This window comes from Drosophila hydei, unplaced genomic scaffold (assembly GCF_003285905.1).
Source record: "Drosophila hydei strain 15085-1641.00,03,60 unplaced genomic scaffold, DhydRS2 tig00000001-arrow-pilon, whole genome shotgun sequence".
In the NCBI taxonomy this organism is placed as follows: Eukaryota; Metazoa; Arthropoda; class Insecta; order Diptera; family Drosophilidae; genus Drosophila; species Drosophila hydei.
The window spans coordinates 9,599,211-9,624,983 of NW_022045643.1; the positions used below are offsets into that span (position 1 = coordinate 9,599,211).

The 25,773-nt window shown below is 38.7% G+C and overlaps 1 protein-coding gene across 2 annotated transcripts in view; it reads left to right on the forward strand.

Annotated features, from left to right (window-relative positions):
• The window catches only part of LOC111597220 (protein commissureless 2 homolog), a 34,674-nt gene that overhangs the window by 3,239 nt on the left and 5,662 nt on the right, over positions 1 to 25,773 (forward strand). The window contains exons 1-2 of one of the 2 annotated variants that reach the window (XM_023311800.2): positions 12,360 to 13,027; positions 14,390 to 15,594. The exons of the other annotated variant lie outside the window; for it this stretch is intronic. Coding sequence (XP_023167568.2) covers positions 15,012 to 15,594 — 583 coding nt within the window. The 5' untranslated portion in view covers positions 12,360 to 13,027; positions 14,390 to 15,011. Of the gene's footprint in view, positions 1 to 12,359; positions 13,028 to 14,389; positions 15,595 to 25,773 lie in introns of those variants that run through there. 2 annotated transcript variants of the gene reach the window in all.

Genomic DNA, 25,773 nt, shown 5'->3' on the forward strand with positions numbered 1-25,773 from the left:
CTGTTTATTCGTGTACATCATTTTTTACAGCCCCTCATCAAGCGGCAAAGTTGAACGCTGGTAGGAGGCGCTGCTTAGTTAGTCCTTCATGGCACTTTGATTGCTCATTTGGCATTTATTTGACGGCCTTATTCTCCGCCTGCCATCATATCTCCTGCTGCTGCTCTTAAATTATTCATTGTGCGTTCCTCCTGTCCCTTTCTTGCCGCCTGCAGCATCTTCAATCTTCTGCTGATGCTGCTGCTGCCCACGTACAGGACTGCGTTGAGAGCAATGCGAATTTTTAAAATATTCATGTCCTGCCGCTGGCATCGTTGGCCAAGAAACTCGCTGAAAACATCATCGGACCAAGCACTAACTAAATGTGCGTAATTTTTACCGACAGCGCATTGAAAATATCGCTCGCAGCTATCAGACAGCAGCTGTACGTGAGTTTGCAACGTGCCCCGCGCAAACTGTCCCTCCCAGAGACAGCGCGCCCAGGCTCACAGACTCGCCGAGTCGGAGGCTCGCATCATATTGGATTTGCTGCCTGTTTAGCTAGACGAAGTACACTGAAACCTAATATTCCTCTTTTTCGGTTAGACCAAATTGGCTGTGAAAGCAATGAAATTTAAGGAAAGTCTGTTTTAAATAATATAATACTTTAATATGTTAGCGTTACAAATTTTTATAGAACTTTCGATTCAAAATTTAATTTTTTATATTTAATATGCTTTGAACTTAAACATATTATCTTTAAAAAAAATATATTTTTTCTGATATCATGGATAAATTTTGTTACTTATCAAATACATATTTAATATAATATACTCTCACTTATAATATTTTATATATTTATTTAATATAATTATATATAGATATCTAAATAGTATTTTTTTTTAATTTTTTGGTCAGTCTTTTCTTGGCTAAATTTTATAACTAAAACATTTTATGTAATATTTTTTATATATTTTCACAACTCTGAAAACAATTTTCAAGTTCCCATTGTCAATATTATACAGGGAAATATTCAAAAGTGTTTTCTAAATACAACATAATCTGCCTTAAGTTTCACTCTTTGCAATTAAATTCATTTGCTTTGTTATCAATTTTGGTTCACTCTAATCCATGTGGCCGACATCTCAGTGGCGTCTAATTTGTATTTATTGTGCAATTTATATATATACTTTTCTTTTTTCTGCATATTTTCTCTCTTATTCAAATCGTGCATAAAATTTACATTTTTTATTAGCGCTGACCACTCCAAGGCAGAAAAAGAAGAAGAAATTTGATCCAATGGCAAAAACCTTGCTCGAATTCTCTGACATTTCGCACGTTCGCCTGCTGATTGTGGGTAATTTTTATTGATTGTTCGCATCTACGGACATGGCAGATACACGCAGTTGGATATATGTTATGTTGATGTTGATGTTGTTGCTGCTGTTGTTGTCTGTAGTTATATTTGTATTGGGGTCAATTGGATTTGTGAAAATGGAACTGGAAATGGTTGAAGGCTTGGTCCGGTCGATAGGGCAGCCACTGCAGCTGCATTTGGAGTTGACATCATGCAATTTGATTAAGTTGCATTTAATTGCTTTTGTTGTACAATTATAAATAAATGCAAATTGCTTTGGTTTTGTAGTGTCATTTATATTAATTAATAATGTTAAATTTGCGTATTGATGACTCTGTAGCTGTTTGACCGAATTGTGTGTCATTTAAGCCGAAACAATGAATACATTTGGCTCGCAACTTCCATTTGCATTGGCCTGCCCAGCAAATTTAGTTAATGCCATAATTATAGGCAGGTGCTCAATTATACATACACCCATTAGCTGCTTATCTAACTGCATTATATAACTAAGAAGCGCACATCCTTAATTTATTACTATAAATTCCATATATGGCTTCTATTAAATAAGTCTAACCAATTCTAATGGTAAATTTAATTATGTTTATTTTTAAAAATAATATAGTTTGTTAAGCAATTTAAAACATTTTAGTTTTACCCAATTAAATCTTAGAAATACAAATAATTTAAGCTATACGCTTAACTTTATATATGCTTATTTAGTACATATTATGAATTAATTTTTTTTTATTTTTTTTAACAAAATTAAATTATTAATAATAAAAAATTAGTTTTATTAGGCCTTTTAAAGTTTATGGCCTAAGCAAAAACCACCAGCGTATAGATGTTAAGCAAGCCGAAGCAACTAAAAATTTTATAATTCATATATTAAATTGAATTCATACTATTCAAGTATTATAAGGCCCACATATAAGCATTAAGAAACTACTTCGCATTCGCTCTACGGCTACGACTATAAACTGTGAGCTATTAAGCTGAAAAGTGCGCTGGCATTTTATGTACTTTTTCTCTTTGGTGTTCTTTAAATATGTTAATTTAATAACAATCCAAGAATTGTATTTTATGTGTATATACAGACCATATGTAAGCTGTGCAACAGCTCTACAAACAATTTCATTTATGTTTGTTTCATAGACTGTAAAGAACTATCATCGAGCACATTGTGTGTGCCCTAAAGTGATTTTTACGCACGCTGCTCTTACTTATTTGTGTGTATATATATACACTCTTTACTCTGGCCTCACTTGGCAAATCCCTCGCTCACTTGGCAGCCTTTCAACGTAAATTACCATAATTCGCGCTTTCAAAAGGCGCACACTTAACCTTTAATTAAGATACTCGAAACTTTTCAATATTCAACGCTTTTGTATGCAATGGCGCCGCATTGGCGCCCATTTTCTTTTACCCCTCCAGGCTGCCAGGCTGTCGTTTCGACATGCACACACACACATCACTCACACACTAATGCTCAAACACACACACACACACACACACATCAAGTCGCTGCATTTTGCCATAACGAAATTAACGCCACGTCTGCTTGCGCTGCAAAGTATGCAACATAAATTTTTGCGCCGTGCCAATAAAAATAATTGAAGCAAAATGTGCTGCACATGAGCTGACGAGCGAGCGTAGGAGCTTGTGCAGAGTTCATGTGGGTAGTTCGACGCCAATGAGGCTCCAATAAGACTCCGATTGCAATTTTACTTTTATTGCCAGCCGCTTGACGTGGCTGCCTCCCTTTTAAGTGCTGGCTCTTTGTTGTGGGTGCTGTTCATTGCCTCAATTGTTGTTCTTGTTGTTGTTGTTGCTCCTGTTGGTTGTCTGTTGTCTGCTGGTGTTGTTGTTGTTGGCTATTGTCATACCCATCCATCGTCATCCAACGTCAACGCTCACTTGTGCTTGTTTTCATTTCCGCTGCGCTTATCACATTATTGCAAGCTCATTGCCGGCTCCTCCTTTGATTCGCTTTTTTCCTGCTATTGCTATCAGTCAAGTTGACTTTAGCATTTCCTTTGTGACGTCACTGCCAAGTAGCTCTGTTGCATTTCCTTTAAATTACGAGACGCCGCTGTCATATCATTCATAATTTCAAAATATATACAGGGAATGAGACCTAAAAAGCCCAATTTGGGTCAGCTTTAAAATTGTGTGCCACAAAATTACGTACGCTTTGATATTATTAATAGAATAAACCTGAATAATGCGCCTAATTCCGTTATAAGTAGCTTTTGCCCTGAAAGCCGTTTATGGCACACAACCAAATAAATTTTCTAATCGATTTTCCAATGGCCTTTGCAGCTTGTCAAAGTCAAAATCCAGTTAAATATATTCGAAAAAAAAGCGAGAGAGCTGTCAAAGTGTCGCTCCTTTTAAGGGCTGCTAGCTGCCAGCTTAGCGACACATTTTGCATAGAACATTAATAAATAATTTGGTTTGTGTGAATGATTTTCATATGAATTCCCGTCCAGGCGTCGTTACTGTCTCTGTGTGCTGTGTCGTGTGTGTAACGTTTGTCTACTTTGCAGCTCATGTAATATTCATGATTATTTGAAATTTGCGCTTCGTTATCCTTTATCCTTTTTATGTGCACACACACATACACACACTCGAGCGAGACACACGACAATCATATGTTAACGCGTCCGGACGCCTTCTGTGTTTGCTCTGATATACAAGAATACAAACACACACACACACAGGCATACATAGAGTGAGTGTTACACTCGGAGGGGCTGCAAGTCCTTGCATATCATCAGCCTTTAGTCGCCAGCTAACGTAATCGGTTTTCAGTGTCGCTGAGGAACTCGCCTGGGGAATTCCAACAGCGGCATTGATAGCAGTTCCGTCCATCAATATGGCCCTAACAAACTGTTGCGTACCTTCAACAACTCCTGCTACCCCTCACAACTGTCTCTTGGTTGCGTTTTTATTTGTCACACGTTTGACGCCGCCATATTGTCAATACACACAGACAGACTACTGCGTATATGTGCGTCTGTGTGTGTGTGTGTGAGGTACTTCCGTTTCAGCGCTTATCAGTTGTCGCTGCGCGTTTGTTGTTGTCAGCTCCCATGGCGCGCTTTTTCCAACTAGGTTGATGCAAACGGCAAACGGCAAACGAGCAACGAACGCCACTTGCAACGTGCCACTTCGAACGGTGGCAAAGTCAACGGCTTTTGTTAGGACTTAGTGACAACGCCTGCTGCGCTTGCAGATGTGGGCGTGGCCTGTCGTCTGGTTGCATTGCGATAAAACTGTGTGTATGGCAACTTCAACAAGTGAAGCGCTTCGCCGCGCTCGCGCTCCGCAAGTTTTGTTGACAAACTGAAAAACAATTATGATTGATTGCTCAACACTGGCAAAAAGATAACCAGCACGAAAGGTGTGTGTGTGTGTGTGTGTGTGTGTGAGTACTTTAGAGATAGTCCGCTAAACTTGTTTGGAGAAACTGGAAATTGTCTGCACGGATCGTGCAGCTAGTGCTTATGAACTAGTTCCGCAAGTGATGCAAACTTTGAAGGTAGTTCGAGCGCAGGTGCTTTGGATAGATGCGAACTAAGGAAACGAAACAAAGCAAAGTTTTCTTTAAGATATTCATTTCAAGTCGCTAATTACATAAATTAGAAAACTAACTATACAGATTCGAGCATATATGTTATAGGTATAGTTAGTCTGTAATTAATCATGTTAATGATTAGGAACTAGTTAAATGAAATCCCTGCACAACAGACTAACCTAAATACAAGCTACATTTTTAAAGGCTAAATAATTCAACGTTTATTAAACTTAATAACCTCGTTTAAATACTAACCATTAGACTGTTATTTGGAGACTTAAGGCAATTAATCAAAAGAACTGGTTCCAAAATGTAATGTTTATTAAAATTATTTTCAGTTCTTTAAATGCCAATCCTACATATTATAACAATATATAGATGCAAATTTTATGAATTATTCAAAAGAACTAGTTCCAAAACTTTTATTATATTTATTTTATTTTTTTTTATTAATTTTATATTTATAAAAAAAATAAATGCCAATCCTAAATATTATAACAATATATAAATGCAAATTTTACTCAATTATTTAAAAGAACTAGTTCAAAAATTTAATGTTAATTTAGATTATTTTCATTTCTTTAAATGTCAATCCCACACATTAAAACAATATAGAAATAAAAATTTGCCTCAATTATTTACATGAACTAGTTCGAAAACACAAATTACTAGCTCATTTAATATTTATTGAAAATGTTTTCACTTATTCAGCTGCTGTTCCTACACACTAAGATATTATTCATGGGAACTTCAGTCAACTATTCAAATGAACTAGTACCAAAACAGAAATTACTATAGAGCTCCTTTTCCTATACACACTAGTTATATATTTTAACTAAATGAACCGTTAAATCAAATTCCCGTATACCAATTACCTGGCAGAAAAAGGTAATGTCAATTAGTTAACCTTAACTACAGGAACTATTAACCGAGCATAAGCCCAATCAGCTGGCGTAGCTCAACGAATTTCTCGAACAACTTGAGCTGCAGTCTCTGCTGTCACCTTTGTCTTTGTCGACACGCAACTCCTTTAAGCCCAAGCACTATTTGCTATTGCTACAATCTTATCAAGGCCAACATGCCGCATCTCCAGCATATCCTTTGTACCAGCACATGTCAGCCGAAAACGAAACAAAACAAAAAAGGATACAGATACAACAAAACGCCGTCAGCTGTTGCTGCTGTTGTTGTTGTTGTTTTGCCTTTGCCTCAGCCGGAGATAGCTGTTTAAGCCAATTTGTAAACCATCAAATCGCGTTAAATGCGCTTTTCCGGTCTACGTCGATGTTACACGGGCCCCTCGGTATCGCTGGAGACATCTCTCATTGTTATTGTTTTCTTTGCTAAACGGAAACGGTTAGGCACCCCTCGCAAAAGGCACTCAATGCACGGCTCGCTACGCGCATCCTTTGCGACTCTGTTGTATTCAATTTTGTTTTTCACTGCTTTTGCACCTCGAAGCGAGTGCACAGGTATGCGCGTATTCATTGACATATGTACATATATATGTATAAGCCATATATATATCTATATAGGTATTGGCTGCAATAGTTGGCGCTACTTTTTCATCTCTGGCTGGGTTATTCATATTGATTTGTTTGCCTTTTGGCTATGCTTTGTGCGTGAGAACAGGAAATTGAATAGAGGCCAGACAGAGGACAGAGGGCACAGAGCAGATAGCTTCAATGGCTCATGCGAGTTATGCAAACGCTATTCAATTATCGATCTTCAATAGCAGATTGTCACCAACTTTAACTCACATTCTTTGACCTCATTCTTCGACTTCCGCTCAAGCGGCGCATTCAAGCAAAACCGCTTGGCCGGACCTGAAACCAAACCGTGGCCAATGAGCCTTGCGCAAGGTGAAAAGCCGCTGCAAGCAGGCCTCCCTCCGCACATTAAATGCCTAAAAAATGAGCGTGTAATTTACGAGCTGTTTGTCAACAATGTCCACAACAGGGCCCAGAAATCTACTTTGTATTCTTATTAAAAAAGGAAGCCGAATTGAAACTGGAACTGGAACTGAAACTGAGGCGTAATGAGGCGTTTGATCATTTCCGTTCTATATCCAATAAATTTAAATGTGCCAAAGGATTTTAACATACAAATCGTATTTGTGTCATTAATGAAGACAACGGCTCATTAATTTGACTGCATTATGAGTTGAGCTCAACACAACAGGAAAACTAAGGAGGGTTTGCTTGAGAAAGCGTATCTCATAGGGCTCGAGGCTTTTTATTTATTTAGTCAGAAAACCATATTTTATACCTATAACTAGTTTTAATTCATGTATATTCTAGCCTGAGGTCTTAGCCTGAATTATCGTTGAATTAATCTCAAACAATTTCATTTACCTAGAACTGCATAAGCTGATTTATTTTATTTAATTTATTTTTCTAGCTGTTAAGTTGATAATATATTTAACAACAAACTATATTAAATGTTTTTAAAGTAGGTAGCTAGTAGCTACTGTAGCTGCTGTAGCTACGACTGGTTACGACTGTGACAATGTCAATATATGAAAAAGCTTGGCATTTGAATATTTAGCCACTCCCACGCTATGACATGCCTCCGATCGCCTCGTTGCATATAGTCAACCAAATTTAAATATATTCACGCGGTGAAAGAGTATATTGGAAACTATAGACTATTGAAACAAACTCAAAGTTGGAAAGTTAAGTCTTAAAAACTGGATTATTGAGCTACAGCCGACCAAACGTCTCTATCGATGCACCCCTTTAAAAAAAATTGTATATATGCTCGCCGTCGTGGCAACCCGAAAAAATTCCTACTTGTTGTTTTTTTGAGACTTCCTCCGCCCTATCTTTTCATAACACATCATGACAAAAACATTTTATATTTATTACCACCCAAAATTTAATTTTATTAACAATTTATGACTTTGTTGTCAGCTCTTAGCCGCTTTCCACACATCATTTTGCTCATTTAAGAATATTCTTTGCATTATTTTCTTATTTTCGCTTATTTCTCATCGCCCAAGTATGTGGCTTGTACATAAAAAAACATTGTTTAAATAGTTTAAGTTTACTCAATTTGTCGACACTCAGAGCGTCTGTCGTCGTTCAAAGACCTAAACAGGTGCACAAAAGTCCAAAGAACTTATTCACATTCTAAAATTAAAGCTAAGGTAGTAAAAACATTATTACTTAATTTCCGACTACTGTATACCCTAAGCTATGATTTAAAAATAATTAAATGTAAATAAAAAAAATTAAAAAATATTGCTTAACTTGCGAAATATGTCTTCAGAATTGCATAGATATAATCTGACTAGCAATGCGGGCAGCGCATGTAACAAATATTTACTAGCTTGGATATGGCCCAAGCCAACGGCTGATAGACCTTTGGTAATGCCTATAATTAGATACAGCTACCTGTGTTTTTTGTACTTTCAGACTGTGCGACTGAGCAAACAACGATGACGTTGTATGAAAGCGTATTCAACTGCATGAATCGCTGTTTGACGAACTTAAGAACTGTCCAAAAGGCTAATAGCACAATGCCAATATCAGCATGACTCGCAGTCGAATGTACAAAGTACGATGTAATCTACGTTGATTTTGTAAAAATTCCTGAGATAGGCTAATTAAACAGCGATGCGCATACCTAACGAATAGATTTATAGCTTGGCTTGGCGACGTTTTTATCTTTTGGCCAGACTGGTTGGCGCTTGACTCATTGCTTAAAGGCTCCACTGTAGCTATCATGTGAGCTGTGTGAATCCCATGACTCAGTCTGTGTGACTGTGTGCCAGTTTTTTTTTATAGTCAATTATTTCACGCATGCGCAACCAGATACCAGTTTGCACCTGTTGATTTTTAACAACAACAACAAGAAAATAAAAAATAACAAAAGGCACTCTTAAAAACGTATTAAATATACATACGTATTTTGGCCCCCTTTTTGTTATAGCCATGACTTGCACAACAATCGCTACCGGGGTTGTTTTTATTATTATTTTGTTGTTATTGTTATCAAGTTGATTAATGCACTCGAAATGAGATTCTAATTGACGAGTCTTATTGGACAATGCCCACTTGCAGCGGAGTCAAAAACCTATAAATGCAGCGTAGTGAAGAAGAGTTGAAATTGATTGATTGATCAGGACACAAACCATAGTCGATCTCATTTAAATGTATACTTAGTGAAGACACAAACTCTTATAATGCCAACGACATGCGCAGCTTGATACTTATATTATTATTGTTATTAATATCAATTCTATTCAAAATCAATTCAATTTTTTATAAAAATAAAATTTATTTTTATAAAAAAAATTCCAACTTGAATATAAGTTATTGCATCACAGACACAAACCTGCACATATGTGCAACCAGAGATCTCCTTTTATTATACTTAGTGTGGACACCAAGCCTTATAATCACAGCTTCAACATTGTTATTTTGACACAAACCCTTAGCTAATAGCACTTACTTGCATACTTAGTGACCTTATAATCCTCTCAATATGCTCTACTTAATATCTGCAATTAGAGCGTAAGCCTCATGACTGTTAGGTAATACTTAGCGGGTACACAGAACCTTATAATCACCACACAATACTCTGAGTGATAGATGCAATTAGAACACAAGCCATATTCTGATCTACATTAAGTAAATATTATGCTTAGTGAACCAGGTTTTGCTTATAATATCATTGATATGCAAACCGGAAAGCACGAGCTCCTCTTTCTGATCGCCTTTCAGTTAATACTTAGTGTGGACATAAACTATTATAGTCCATATGGCATGCTAATCTAAATATGCAAATAATTGAGATTCGAACAAATACCTTAATTTGTTATGTTTAAAAATGTAAAGGAAAAAAAATTTTTATTTATCAGCTAATTGCTTTAATTGTAACCAGTTGTAACCGAATTCTGCTGATATTTACAGCATTTTTCCGCATAGGTTTAAATATTTAATTCTCACATTTGTCCAGTTCCTTGCACATATTTACACAATTGTAAAAGTCAAATAATAGCAAACAGCAAAATGCAATCAATGCCGAGAGATATGGGCTATAAATATTATATACATGCATTTCGAGTGATACTTAACACACATATTTATAATGCTCTGCTCCATTTGATATACGCCAAATGGCAGTGCGGCATTTAAGTTGTCAGAGATAATAAACGACACTTCAGATAAGCATCCATCGCCATAGAATACAGCCCCCTCATAAATCATGCGAATTTCACACAGAATGTCTTATCTGCGCACTTAAGACTAAGCACATAAACTAGGTTAAGAGGCCGCCACATACTAACCATAGTTGGGCAAAGTAAGTGCACTTGCATTCATGAGATTCGCAAAGAGAGGCTTTGGCTATTGTCGATTCGAAATAGATTAGCAATGCTGCCTCGGTTATGTGTAGCTGTGTGTTTATGCCACTTGTAAACGATATCCAGTTTTAAATACTATAATCAATCGAGCGACAAGCTGATAACTGAAATCATGTGTAACTAAGCTGTGTGGAATGTTAATTGATTTGAACACAAAATATACAAATGTGAACAAATGGAATTGGAATGTTATAGTAAGAGACTGAACGATATGCGTATACTCTGTTAACTTTAAGTGAGAGGTAAATATCAGTGCTTATACACAATTGACATGCTACATGTCTTATACGACCTGCGAAGACAGTGCCATAGCTTGCTCTTATACTCCCTCCTTAAGTCCTTTCACACAATGGTACAGGGTATAGCAAGCACATCATCATAAATTGATGCAGCCGAGGATTAATATGACAAATATTTTATTCAACTCTTTAGCATAGAGTTCAAATAATATTCAAGGATGCCAACTATAAGTGTATTGAGTGTGATTACGAGTATTGTGATTGTGATTGCTATTTCTATTGCTATTGTGATTTTGATTATCGCTATGGCCACGCATCTGTTGGCATTATGCAATTGCCTGCTGCAGCGCTGAAACAATTTGCATGCAAAAAGTTCACGCAACTATGCAACGTGCTGCATTATTCGCATTATCAATGTTGCCGCAGCAAATTGCGCAAATAATCAAAGTGGAATTTTTGGTTATAAATTTCAAGCAAAATAATTAAATGCAAATTTTAATAAACATGAATAGCAGAGGTATGCGTGACTAAGAAATACCTTTTAAAAAGTAATAAGAAATATGCAAACTTAAATCATAAATTATTAAGCATATTTTTTTGAAAATTTTTTTTAAAATAATTATTAAAATAAAAATATCAGCAGAATAAATTAAGGCCAATAATGGTAAATTTCTTAGCGTTTGCTGAAAAGTTTAAATATATTTGTTTGGTAAAAAATCACTTCTTAATTCAGAAATCAAGTTTTTTACAGGGTATTAAAACAAAAAAATTTCTTTGCGGTCAGTTAAAAGTTCAATTGAATTAGCCTGTGCGAAATTGTCTGTGAAATTTGGCAGTTCATATAAATGGAATAGTTTGTAAATCATATGCACAATACGAGAACTAACCCGAGGGGTAAACATAACGCGCTCAGCAACAACAATTGTAATGGAAGAGTTTACGTATTTCCTAAAAAAATGTTGTAAAGCAAAAGTACTTAAAAAATTGTTAAATTCCACTTAAAGTTAAAGAAAATTACAACTATGTGAAATAAAAATGAAAAAGTAGCGACTTGGTCGTTGCTATCGCCACAATTAGCTCTGTTTTGTGATTGTTATGTTTGCGTTTATATATAACTATGTAGGGTATACTAATTAAATAACTAAATATGTGACAAGAATTAATATTAAGGCTATTGAGATTGTCAGTTACATAGTCTCTACTCTAGTCAAGTTTGCAAGTTAAAATTTTACAAATTTATATTTATCTGTCAAATTTATTATCAATATAACTCAAACCTTTTTGTTCACTAAATATAGACTTAAATAAAAATTAAGCAAAAATATGAATCTGCTGTATTTATAAAAAAGAATTTACTATGTAATCAATTAAATAAATAGTTGTAGAAAATGTGTCAAATAGAAATCAAGGAAAAGCGCTGCAGGCGAAAGTTGTTGCAAAATCATAAACTGAATCAATTGGAAAATATATATCTCAAAGGTAGAAAAATATATATATACATAAAAAGTAAATAAAATGTAATAGTTTTATGAGAAATTTGATAAGCAATTTGACTACTAAGCTCAATGTAAACAACCAGCTAAGCCCTGCAGTGAAAACTCCAGTTGAATTCAAACAAATTTCATTACTAATTTTGGCAGCCTTGATTAAGATGCCCCTACGCTACATCTGTCAAATAAACACTCATAGTAAACTATGTGTAAGTGTATTTAAGCTTCGTCAACTCAAAGATGGGAGTGTGTGTGTGTGTTTTGTTGTTGTTTCTAATTTATTTCCGATAGTGAAAAACATTGACGTTCTGCCTGATTCGTAGTCGGTGGGGCTTGCGTTGTTTCAGTTTATTTAATTTTTTTGCGGCGTCTTCACGTCACACACAGAGGCAGCGAGACACAGATACAGTCAGTGTCGGCAACTCGGGCCGTAGTCAGTAGTCAGCTGTGTGCGGGCTCTTTGCTAGGCGGTGTTTGTTTGTGTCGCTGTCCAGATACAGATACTCGTACTTAGACCGCAATCGCAGTCGCACAGCAGCAGCAGCAGCGGCAGCAGCGACGTCAACTGCGTCACTGGCAGCGCAGTCGGCGGCAAGCTGACGTTAACGTTAACGTTAACATAAGCACTTGGCAGCTAACTTGGCTGTAAATGCTGCCCGCTACGGAGCGCTTTTAATTGTTGTAAACAAGCGCGCGCGTTCGGATTAAACTTAAAAATAATAAAAATTCTAAAGAATATATCAAAATAAAAAAAACAAGATTTTTATTGGAATATTCTCTTTAAGCGAAATTACAAATCAGCCGCGAGTTGTTTTCGAAGACAAACATTTGTTGGTAGAGGTCATGAAGTGTGCCTGAATTTGTTTTGCTGTGGCCCCACATCAAAAGTATTTATGCAAATTAATTAATGCCGGGCAAGCAATGGAATCGGCGCCAAAGAAAAAACCGAAACAAATTTCAAATTGAAAGTCTACAGAAATTGTTTATAATTTGTGTCGCGATCAAAACAAACAAAATGTAAGCGCAGACGTTCACAAAATCTCTAAAGAAATTACTCAATATACAGATGTCTATATATAAATATATATATATAGAGATGTGTATATAGAGGTATATAATAATTCCATAGATATTATGAATTGCAATCGCTTCCTACTTTTCCATTTCGCGTGTTGTGCTTTTGTCTTTGCTCCGTATTCTATAGATTTGTTTTGTTTCCCTTTTCTTTTTATAAATATTGCCAGCGCGAATTGTTTTTGTGCTTTTATAATGCTGAGAATGCGCTCTTCAATTAAATAAAAAGTGTCTGATTGAACTGGAATTGTTTATTAAACAAAAGTGCATGCCGAAAAATAGATTCATTTCGCGTATCTCACAATTTAACGTACAAGCAATACAAATGTTAGTCAAATTTTGATTACAAATTCAATATGACTGATTGCTGTTATCAAATGTAATCTCACTGATACACTGAGAACTAAGAACTTTTGCTGATTGCATTAAAAACTGCATTCAATTTATAAGAATTAGCAATTTACATCTCAGGCATTATCGACTGCCTGTCAATTTCATTGATTTGCCACGATCTAAGCCCATTCTGATTCAGTTATAATTTGCTCTTTATGCAAGCGTTGAAAACTTGAAATTTTCCACTTGATTTACTCATTAATTGCGCCCTTTACGCCTGTCAGTGTATAAAAATAAAAATAAAAATTATAAAAAAAAAAAACAACAACAAAATTACAATGTAAACAGTGCAGCTGCATATTTAGAACTGAGGCCTACAATACTTACAATTGCGAGTCGCCTAATGAGCGACAACTTTATGACTTTTATGAGCTGCAATCATGTGTTAAGCTGCATACAATTGACTCTAATTGGATCTGCTTGTAGATGTTTTCTTTTCTTAATGCAGATAACAATTGACGACAAGCTTCTGAGCTATGAAAATATTTTGCTCAAATCTTTAATAACTATTTGATGTCTGTTGTTTGAGCTTATATATATTTCCTTTTTGTTTGTTATCAATTTAAATAAATTTTACTAAATAAACCTTCAGCTCTCTCATATCAAGCATATCTGAATAGCAACAGCAGCTCGCACAGCGAAGCATTTACTGACACAAATCAACGATAAAAGTCTTACATAGCACCTACATATCAGCTCAGCAACTGAGCGCAATCTATAATCGACTTGCGCCACCTTCGTCGATCTTGACATGTAGCTAGCAATTGTTAACTCAAACAGAAGAACACTTTTTATGGCACTGCAAGTAGGAAACAGCAAATGAAACAGAGCAAAGCACAAGCACGAGTAACACTTCCATACAGTTTTATAGCCTGAATAACATCAACTTGGCACATTAATAAAACCTTATAGATAGAGCGAGCAACACCAGTACCGAAATCGACATCAACAGCTAAAATCGAGCCCGAGTTACGAATCACAAGTCAGATACTTCATTTAGAAACGTTTATTGCTAAGATAAATTCAGCAAGGAGTTTAATAGCCACTATCAATATTTGTACAACAAATAAGCAACGAGAGCGACCGAGCTGAGTGCGAGGCGACGTATAATGTCGTAGCCATAAGATACGGACGAAATCGTAGCAGCAACAGCAGCAGCCGCCACCGCAGATGCGTATGGCGAATTAACACAAAAGCGTTAATACAATTAGTTTAAAAGTGAAAAATCTCATATATATTATATATATATAAATATATAAATGTACACACACATAAATGCGATTCGAAACGAAACGGCGAAAAAAAACTGTTAACTAAATAATAAAATTGAGAAAAATACGCAGCGAGGCTGTCGACAAAAAGCGCCACAACAAATTTGCAACTTTACACTCGTCGTCGGTTTTCAGTCGCGAAATGAAGCCACAGCCTCAAAGCTGAACCACAGAACGCGTGTGCCACCACATACAGAAATATCATAACAACAACAACAGCAGCAACAACAACAGCGGCAGCTAGTGAAAAATATTGTTGAAACATGGTCGAGTTACTCAAGGCGCTCAATTTGACGGGCAATTTGCTGGCAGGCCTTGAAGACAGCAGCCTTGAGAATGTGTCAAGTCCCATTGCAGTGATCACTGCTGCGGAGCCCAGTATCAATGGCACGGCCTTGAATGTTACCACAACCACGACGACAACCACCACGCTGGCCAATGCCACCAGCAGCGCCGAGAAACTCCAATTGGACGGCTTCGATCTGCCGGGCAACTATTCCATACTGATTAATAAGTTGGAGCAATTGGCGCTGGGCCTGGATTCGGCTCTGGGAAACTTTACTATCGATCGCCAGGAAGTGGAGATCAACTTGAGTGGCGCCTCCGCCAATGATGTGGCCGATGTAGCCGATGATTTGATCTTCAACGACGTCTTGCCCGCTGCACGTGCGCCAACGCCACACATAGCGCACGGCTCGCGGATTTACACCGGCGAAGAAGAGGATTTCGCGCATGTTGTGAGCGATATTTGGATCGGAGTCATCCTCACGCTGCTCATTGTGTTTGTGATATTCTTCATCTGCGCGTGCTTTTTGTATCACAAGTTTCAACAGTGGAAGAACTCATGTGAGTGCACGCCACATGGCGTATACTTGATAAGCCATTAACAAAACATTGCGCATACGCAACGTGGGCCATTAACATGATTTTATCTAGACTATTTGTAATCTGTGTCAATATTATTTACTAAATTCACCCACTATAAGCAACATATCGAGTTGCTCAGTGATGTTATTTACGTATTAACAAATAATTTACTTGTAGGCGTTAATTAACATGCATTGGCTAAGAAACAGAAAGAGGCTGACGCATTCAGCCCATAAATGTTTCCATTCAAGCAGAGCTTGTAAGTGTATGTGTGTGTGTGTGTGTGCAAATGAACAACGTAATGAAACAAAAGAACTTACGCAGCAAATTGGACAGAAAATATAACATAAAACCTAAGCCTGAAAACAAGCGGCTGCTTACTATGCTTTTAACGATGATGGTATTGATTTGTGTGGCATGACTATTGTAGAATGATTCACATTTAAAGCCAGACAAATTTGAGCACTAATTATTTGCATAGCAGGCTGGCTGAGAGAGTTCTCGTGAAATTATTCGAAGAATGTGAAAATAAATAAATAACTTATTTGTCTTGGCAATTGCCAAATAATTGCGGGCTTGAAGCAGAAACAGAATCATAAGTTCTGTTGTCGGGCACATAGGCAAGCGGACCTATCATAACTTGTGTCTGGCTTTGTTCAATTATAAATTATAAGGCAATTAGCTAATAAATTCTAAGCTGTAACGATTAAGCCCATACGCATACCCACAGAGGCAGACACGCAAACACTCAGACAGAATAATGCATTTAGATCTTATCTGTGTGTTCGTTGGTAGCCCCTTTGGCTGGGCCTTTTGTTTGACAGCCGAAAACAAACATAACATTTTCAGTTAATTAAAGCTGCAGTCAAGTGGCCCATCTGCTGCGCCAAGACTAGCCAAGATACGAACTGTGCAATCAAGTGCTCTGTTTGCCCAGTTCGAGGCTCGATTACACTGCAAATGTGTGTTAATTAATTTAAATTGTTTTCTACTGCTGCACCGAACAAAAGAATCGTCTTCTCAATTGTTTGTTAATGGCCAAATACCAAGTCACTGGGCCACTTTCATTTTGATTAGCCAACCAATTCAGCTCTTCGATGGAGGTGCATCGATTGACATGGGCAACGGAGGCATCAAATGCAGGCAGCAGCCGAACAGCTCAAGTACCTCAAAGGCGGTTCGAGTCAAGTGCCTTGTGGTGAATGAACGATATCCATTTCAATGGACAAGATAACGAACTGGGCAATAAGATAGTAATCAAGTCAGTCCATACCAATGCCTTATACATATTTGTTTGCAAACAAAAGACTTCTAGCAACAACAATGCGTTCTATAAATAAACAAAGCTCAGACTACCCAAGCTTCCTCTTTAAGCCGTCTAGAATTCAAACTTTGTTGAATATTTGCGGCATTGTTATGCAAATATTTAAAAAATAATAATTTCGCTTATTGTTGCATATTTATTTATGAAAAGTCTTCCAATAGCAGATACCCTGCTGTAAAGGCAAAGTTAATAAAAAGTGTAATGAGCGCAACGAAACAGTTCGTTAATATATGAAATTTAAGTACGTAGCAAACATTGCCACATCACTCATACGCAGTGTCAGCAGTGCTACGGTGCGTATGAGTGACGTTTTTCAGTTCACGGCTGTTTAATTTGCCTTTAATGAGTTGTTTATCTTTGTTTTGGCTGTTACTGCTGCTGCTGCTGTTGGTGTTGGTGTTGATGCTGCCTTTGCAGCTGCCATTGCTGGATTATTATCATAACTGACAACATCTTTGCCGTTGCTTCGCCTTTTATGATAGTTTTATTTCTTATTTTTGAAGCAAAAGCTTTTTTAAAATATGTATAAAATTGAAAAAAGTGGATTGAAAGAATTTAAATTGTTCAAATTTAAGCTTATCAAATTTAAACTTATCTAATTTAAGTTCAATTATAAATATTTTTTTGTGTAATTTTAATTATGTAGAACATTTTTCTGAGTGCACTTATTGAAGGTGTTTTTGGAGTATTATAACTTTTGAAAAATTAAAATCCTCGAAAAAAAGTCATTAAACTTCTTCGTCGCCTCGCTCCGCCCGCACTTCAATACAATGTGTGAGTGGCTGGCAAATAAAGCTGCGAAATGTTAATTAAATTAGGCATTGATTAAATTTGCAAGTAATTAACAAAGCGTGAATTGCAATGGCAATGCAACATCATCATCGACAACATCATAAGCAACATCATTATCATTGTCAGTGGGGAATTAAATGTGACTTTCACTTGCCCAAACCCCACTTTAACCTTAAGCAGCTTTGACGTCAATACATTTCCCACTTGGGTATGAAATGTTTTTCGCAGCATGCAACAAATTTAAGCGGCTTATTCATAAGCAGATAAATATGTACACATATATATATATATAGACATATATAATATGCATGCTAATACTATTTATTTTCGATTTATTGAATCGCACGCAAAATTCGCAAAAATATGCTAAATGAATAAAACCCAAGCCCGAAAGCCAGCGAAAACCAGCGAAAACCAACAAAAAGGCAACGCGAATTAGCAACAGTAACTAAAATCAAGTTTGGTATTGCATTGCCAATGCTAATACCCCTAACAGGCCAATAACTAAACAGAGAATAACCCACAAAGCAGCCAAAGCCGGTGGGGTAGCGGGCGAAGCTTGACTAACCAAAGTCGACATGATGCTTCAGTTTATAAGCCACAAAACGTGTTGGATTTGTTTCAATGGCGCTAATTGCTTAATTGAAACTGTTTTTGCATTGCATTTACTGTTAGCTTACTTCCCGCCACGCCACCCTTCCGCCGCCCTTCCGCCGCACTTCCCAGCCGGCTGTTGTGCCTTTCATAGCAAAATGTCAATTAGTATTTGCCTGCTAAAAGCCAAAAAATCGACAATAGCCCAAATTAGCTGTTCGCCGCCTGACACATACCCACTCACAAACCGTGCCGCGCCACTCCTCAGCGCTCCAGCATGTGTCACGCTGTCGTATACGTAATATACACTTTGATTAGCATTACGCATACGCCACGTTCAGCATTCGATATTTGAAATGCATTGCGAAAAATTGTTGCATTTTAATTACAAATTTGTAAATATATATTGCCGGTTCCTGGCACATCATCATCATAATTGGCCAAGGGGCAGCTGCACGCGCTGCTGCTGCTGCTGGCGCTGTTGCTGCTGCAGCATATTTCAATAATTGAAGCACGCTATATTTTTAATTAGTTAAATGCGCGTTTAATTAGCTCTATAAATTATGCACATGCAGCGGTTAGTTGAAAACTCTGCACAAACTTTTTTTCTGTTTTTTTTTTTATATTATTTACTGGCTTTTGCAGTTGTCGTGTCTTTTTTTTTGGGCGCTCGCTGACTTTGGAGTTTATTTTTGTATAATTTATGAATATTTGCTTAACAGACAGCAGGACTGGAATGATGGTCTTTCAGTTATGATTTATTTATATATTTTTGGCATATTTTTTTACCACACTCTGTTTGTTTGTCTGTTTATTTGTTTGTCTTTTCGCTGTCGACGGAAATGAACTGTGATTTTTATTTATTAATCGGCTCATGATTTATGAATAAATAATTGTAATGTATTTTTTACTACGTCGATGAGCTGCCAGCGGCGGTTTGAGCCTACGTGCGACACGACAGCAAGAACTGTAGGCAGAAGAAGAAGAAGGAATATACCCAAAGCTGTGCTGCAGCAAAATAAAAAAATTAATTGGCAAAGAAAAAAATATTGATTAAATATGCAATTTTTTTAATTAAATTATTAGAAATGCAAATAACGAAATTCAATGATTTCCAAATTAAATATTAAAAATTTGTTATTTAATTATTTATTTAACATCAATCATACGCACCGTTACAATTCAAATATCCAAAAAGCGCGCTCAGCATAGTGTTGTAAAACGTCAAACAGCTGGCAAGCGCTTACACAGCTGCCCAAGCGGTTCAGCAAGCGGCGCGAGACCGAGAGCGAGAGCAATAGCGAGAGCGCGGCACATAACGCAAAGCAAAACAAAACAAAACAAAATGCGACGCGCAATTAACACTCACACGCGCACGCACACAGAACTAATAACAGACGCCACCAGACAATAACAACAGCAACTACAACAACAAGAAGAAGAGCAGTGAGCAAACATGTTCCACAGTTTGACGACCGCGCAAAGAATGCAGCAAGCAACAAGCAGCGACCAGAACATCGGCCGGAGCAGCGCAGAAGAGCGAGGCGACTTGGCAAGCAGACAGACCAAAGACGGGAGAGCGCAAAGTAAGAAACACAAGGAACTCAGAGAGCCAGACAGCTGCAGCACGACAAAGAGATTAAGAGAGAGCGAGCGCGAGAGAGAGAGAGAGCAGAAGAACTGGCTGGTAAATTGTATTGGCGACAAAAGCCAAGCGGCGCTGCTGCCGCTGTCGCTGCGTGTGGCTTTTATGGCTAGTTTTAAAATTAACCACAGCTGCAAAAAAAGCGAATAAAGCGTAAAAATCAAAAGAAGAGACAGACAAAGTCGCAGACTGAAACGAAATTCAATTAAAAGGCAACAGCACATAAAAGTGTGAAAATGCTGACACAGCCAAAAAGGGCTGCGACTCTGGCTGTGGCTGTGGCTGAGGTTGCGGCCGAGACTGTGGCTTTCGGCAGCGATCAGCACAGACACAGGCACACACACACACACACACACAGTAGCACATGCTTGGAAAGCAGCGTCGCTGCTAGCGTTGCCTTTGTTGACTGTACAACGGGGCGTATACTCGTTTTTTTCGGCTTGCCTGCTTTCTACAGCCGTCAGCCAAATAATGTGTATACGTTTGTAGATTTTTTTAATCATATTTGTTGTTATTGTTGTTGTGCGCTTTTTTACGCTTTCTACACCAGCAGCAACAACAACAACAACAACAGCAGCAGCAGCAGCAGCAACGATAGCAAAGCTCGCCACACTTAATTTGCATATTTTTGCACAACAAAAATCGTTGAATCTGTCCGAGTGTGTGTGTGTGTATGTGTATGCTTGTGTTCTCTTGTCTGCATGTTAGCTGTCACGTTGACTATCTTTTTGGCTATTGTGCCACACACACAGAAGCACTTATACTGAGACATGTGGTGCACTGGCACCACGTCGTATGCGTAATATTGCATTGAAAGCGCATGCAGCAACCAAATTTTTTTGTTGCTCTGCTGTTGTTCCATTTTTTGTTATTGTTTTTTATAGCTATTTCTGCTTAGCAACGTTTTTTTTTATTTTAGTTATACGCTGATTCTTTATACAACAAAAAAAGCAAAAAGTAGATTTCATGCTTTTGTTTGTCGCTCGCTTTTGTTTACAAACGATATGCTGCGACGCCAGAGTGTCAAAAAATACACACAAATATATTTATACAAGCAAAATAAATTGTCATAGCGACGCGCTGCTGATGATAAGAGTAGAATAATAAAGAAAACATTTCGAAAAAGAACGCTATTATAAACAATACAATAAATATACAATACACTCAATTTAAGCGAAAGTACAGAATTCCGAGAAATCAAAAATGTATATAGCAAATGGCAGCAACTGAAATAATCTAGAATTTGTGAGCATAAATCAAAAAATGCCTCTGCTGAATATGTCGAATATCTTACAGCTGAACGGAGCTGGCTCTGATTCCAGCCCTTTGCACATGCCGAACTAGATCATTTCGTACTCTCTCTGTGTCTCTGTCTTGCTCTTGCCACCCCTTTTAACCACATGCACCCCATTTGTGAATTGACAAACTATCTTGAATTTTGCTCTCTAACATTTGCTCTCGCTATAAATATATAGTACGTGCGCACACCCACCCCCTTTGCTGATCCCAAGCAACAGACGCCCTATAAAGTTGACAAAGGGGCTGATAGCAGCAGCTGCTGCTGCTGTTTGGCCATAAACATAAAACAGAAGGCCGTCGAAAGCACGTTAAAGGTATAAGACACTAGATGCACACACACACACAAACACAGACACCCCAAATGACATTGAGGTAATTGCATCAAGGGTTGATTGGTTATAGGAAGCAACAATTGCAAGAAATAGAAATCATAATAAATGTATTTTCATTGGATATCGGCTTATATATAATTTATATAAATGCTCGTTGGCTTAAATTACAAAAAATTATACTTCGTTCTGCAATAATCGCAGACTTCAGGCGTGCGCTTGTCTTTTCGCTTAGCTTAAGATTCGAGAGAAATATGATGAGAATGAATTCCATAAAAATGATTTGCTTAAAACAAACTATGAAATAAATATATATATAAAGTAAGCAGCGTTTGCGTGAGTTGGGTATGCTTTAAGTTTTTATGAATTACCATTCTAGGTATTTAAAGTAATATGTATATCTAGATTCAATTTGGAATTTGATTTTGCGTTATGTTAATGAATTTACACATAGCATAAATTGCATAATTCATGACTGGCAATTTACTCGCTTCAACGGTAATTCATTAAATTACATAATTTTTGCATGTATCAAATCAAATTCTGGAAAAAAAAAAAACAACTCTGTATATTGACTTGCTGTTGTTGTTGTTTTCGTTCACAATTATATGCTCATTCAAGTCGAAATGTTATGGATCTGTACAAACATATCTTTGGCAATCCATAACAGTCCAAGTTGAATGCAATTTCATTTGTTCTTTGCTTCGCTTTTACATTAGTTTAAGTTAACAATTCATATTGTATCTTAAAACTATTTACAATGTATATGGTTTGACTGTTTGTCCATATAAAAAATATGATGTGTATATATATAAACTCTTTGCAGTCTCTTAAATTTTTTTTTAGTTTTCTTGTGTTTTTTTTGTTTTTTTTTATCATATAATTAATGCTTTTAAAACGTAGTCTTTTCTGTTCGTAAATGTTAATTAAATGCGAAAAAAATATGTTATCTTTAGATGGTTTCTTCTTCAAAATGTTTGCTTCATTCATTATGTTAATAAGTCTGTATACATAGAGAATACTTAATCCCTGCAAAATGGAAAGTCTTATAAAGAAATTGAAATCGTCTCCAGGTCTGCGAGGTTTGCACTAAGCTACAGAGTTTCAAGTACAGTTGCATCTTAACCTAATGAGTAAGAATTGTGGATTGGAGTCTGATAAGTCTTTAGAGTTCCGCCTGCTGTCCAACTACAGTAAAGTAGCTTGTAATCTTGCGATTAGTCTTCGTCTTGCCATTGCTGGACACGGCGTCCGTTGTTGAGCCACTGGACAGTGCGTTTTCCTTCTCCGGCGTAATCTCCTCATCGTCATCCCCCTTGGCCGGTTCCACTTGCATTGAAACGGTGACCGAAACCTGTGCACAGCCACCACCTGTACCTGCGCCAGCGTCAGCTGCCAGCTCGGCCAAATTGTGTTTGCTCTCCACCTCTGGGGTGGCAGGCGTCTCCTCAGTGATGTCGTTCAGCGTACTGAGACTACGCTTCAGCTCATCCAGCAACTTTTCTTGCGCGGCAATCTTCTCTTGCAGCTTCTCGCGACGTGGACGTCGCGTAGCTGGCTTCGACTTATTACTATCCGGAGATTCCTGTTGCGTTGGCGTCTCGCTAACCGTTTGTCCGCCGTGCTCTCGCTGCTGATGACGTTGCAAATTGACGCGCGAGGAATACCCACGCTGACAGGCATTGCAGCTAAAAGGTTTCTCGCCTAGAAGAAAATATATAAAGTTAGATGAAGGCAAGCGTTCCAGATGTTAGCCGATCACCTACCTGTGTGCCTGCGCATGTGGACGCGCATGTCAATCTTGCGCGAGAAGCGCTTGTCGCACATCTCGCATTGGATGGGCTTGTCGCCCAGATGTGTGCGCCGATGCACAATGAGATTCTGGCGGGCACGGAACGCCTTGCCGCACAGGTCACAGCTGTAGGGCTTCTCGCCGGTATGCACACGCACGTGTATTGCCAAATCAGAGCTGCGCACAAAGCCTTTTCCGCACAGCTCGCACTTGTAGCGTCGATCGTTCTTGTGATGGCGCATGTGCAGGGCCATGTCTTGCTTGGTGGCCAGTGGGAGACCGCATAGCTCGCACTTGAATGCCTTTTCGGTGCGATGCCGCAACTGATGCTCGGCCAGGCGCATCTTTAGACGGAACGCCCGACCACACTGGCCACAGACATGCGGTTTCTCGCCTGTGTGCAAACGGAGATGATCTTGCAGCCGTGAGAAGCGCTGAAAGGTTTTGCTGCAAAAATTGCAGGTGTGAATGGTGCCATTACGCTGCAATTCCTCGGATGATTCACGCTTGATGGAGACCGCTGCATGGCTCTCGTCCGTGGAACTATTCTGAGGCGTTAAGCTCTCTACATCGGAGTCAGTGTCTTTGTCTTCCTCCTCCAAGTCGTCGTCCTCATCCTTCACATCGACAACATAGTCCACAAAGTTACGGGATTTGCGGGCACGTCTAGGCTCCAATTCCTCTTTGATCTCCGGATGCAGCACTTTATCATCCTTTTCCACCTCTTTTTCCACCTTCTGTGGCTGCGCCTTTGGTTGCCTTTCCTTCTTTTCATCCTTTTCCTGTGGCACAAGCACTTTTTCTACCTTCTGCTGCTGCGGCTCCTTGCTTTGCTTCTGCTGATCTGACTGCTTCTTCTCTTCGCTTTCGCTCTCCTTCTGTTGCTTCTCTTCCGATTCGTGTGCTCTCTTTTGTGCCTTACGTCCTCGTTTACGGTTACCATTGTTGAGTGTGGCTTGACTATTCTCTTGCTGTTCCTTCGCCTGCTTTGGTTTCTCCTCTTTCTTGCGTTTACGACCTGCTCGCTTGCTGACAGGTAGTTTGATGATCATCTTATTGACCTTGGGATTGCGCTCGGCAGAAATTTCCGCCACCATCGCGCTTATCATAGCGAGATCATCTTTATCAGCCGCTTCATTCTCGGGCGGCGGTGTCTCTGGCAGCTCCAGGGCTTGCACCTGCACCTGCAGCTGCACCTGTGGCTGCGGCTGCGCCTGCGCCTGCGCCAGAGCAGAGACGGACTCACTTGGAATACTGACCATGGGCTCGCTGGGCTCTTCCTTGGGCACCAGCAGCTTAAAGATGCCATGGCTCTCGCTCAGATGCAAGTTCAGCTGTTTGCTCTGCTCAAATGTTGCATTACAAGCGCTGCAAAACAGTTGCTGCTTGAACCCATCTTCAAACTCCGTCAGCAACAGCTGCGCGCAGCACTTTAAATCGCTCAGTTGGACTCCATCGCTCAGTTCCAGTGGCGGCTCAAGCTTAACTTGCTCATCAGCATGCGCTTGACTTTTATATCGCTTGCTCTCTCTTTCTAACAACTGCTGGGGATGGTGCTCTCTGTGCCAGTGCTGAGAGAAAGCCAAGGCATCCCCGTAGAGCAGAGAGCAACTGGCGCAGCTGTATATGAAACGGTGAGCCTTCTCATCCGCGTGTATTTTGGCAGCCACAACTGGCAAGGGTGCGGGAGCGAGAGTGGGAGTGGCAGCGGAGGCTGGGGCGAGGACGGTGACGGAGGCAGCTACATTAACTGCGACGTCTGCGTTGGCGCTTGGGCTCTTTGAGCTTTTGCGTTTGTTTTTGTTTTTCTGGTTTTTGTTATTGTTTTTATTTGTGCTGCCCGGTGGACGCCCACGCGGCTTGCGTGATGCTGCTAGCGGCAGTGACTGCGACTGCGACTGCGACTGCGATTGCGACTGTGACTGCGACTGCTGCTGCGCCGCATTTGTCATTTTACCGTTACTGACCTGCGACTTTGCTGCTGCGGCCGCCGCCTTCAAATCGTCCAAGCGTATACGCTGCGCCTCCAACTCCGCCTCGTCCTCGCTATCGATTTGCAGCACTACATCATCGGCATCGTCCAACAATATGTCCTCCTCTTCAATATCCAAATCCGACTCAGAGTCCTCGTCCGATTCGTCCGTGTCGTCTGTTGCGCAGCGCAGCGACGCAGCTGCGACGGCCGCTACACCATTGTGCTGTGTCTTTTTTGTTGACGCTGCTGCGGCGCTGCCCAGCTTGAGCGTGTTCGGCATCGGCACATTTGTCATTTTTAACATGTCACAAAACAGCAAATAAAAAGTTTGCGATTTATATTAATTAACTACACCTTTTTTTCGTTTAAATTATTATAATTATTGTTACTTTGAGAGCACAGCAACGC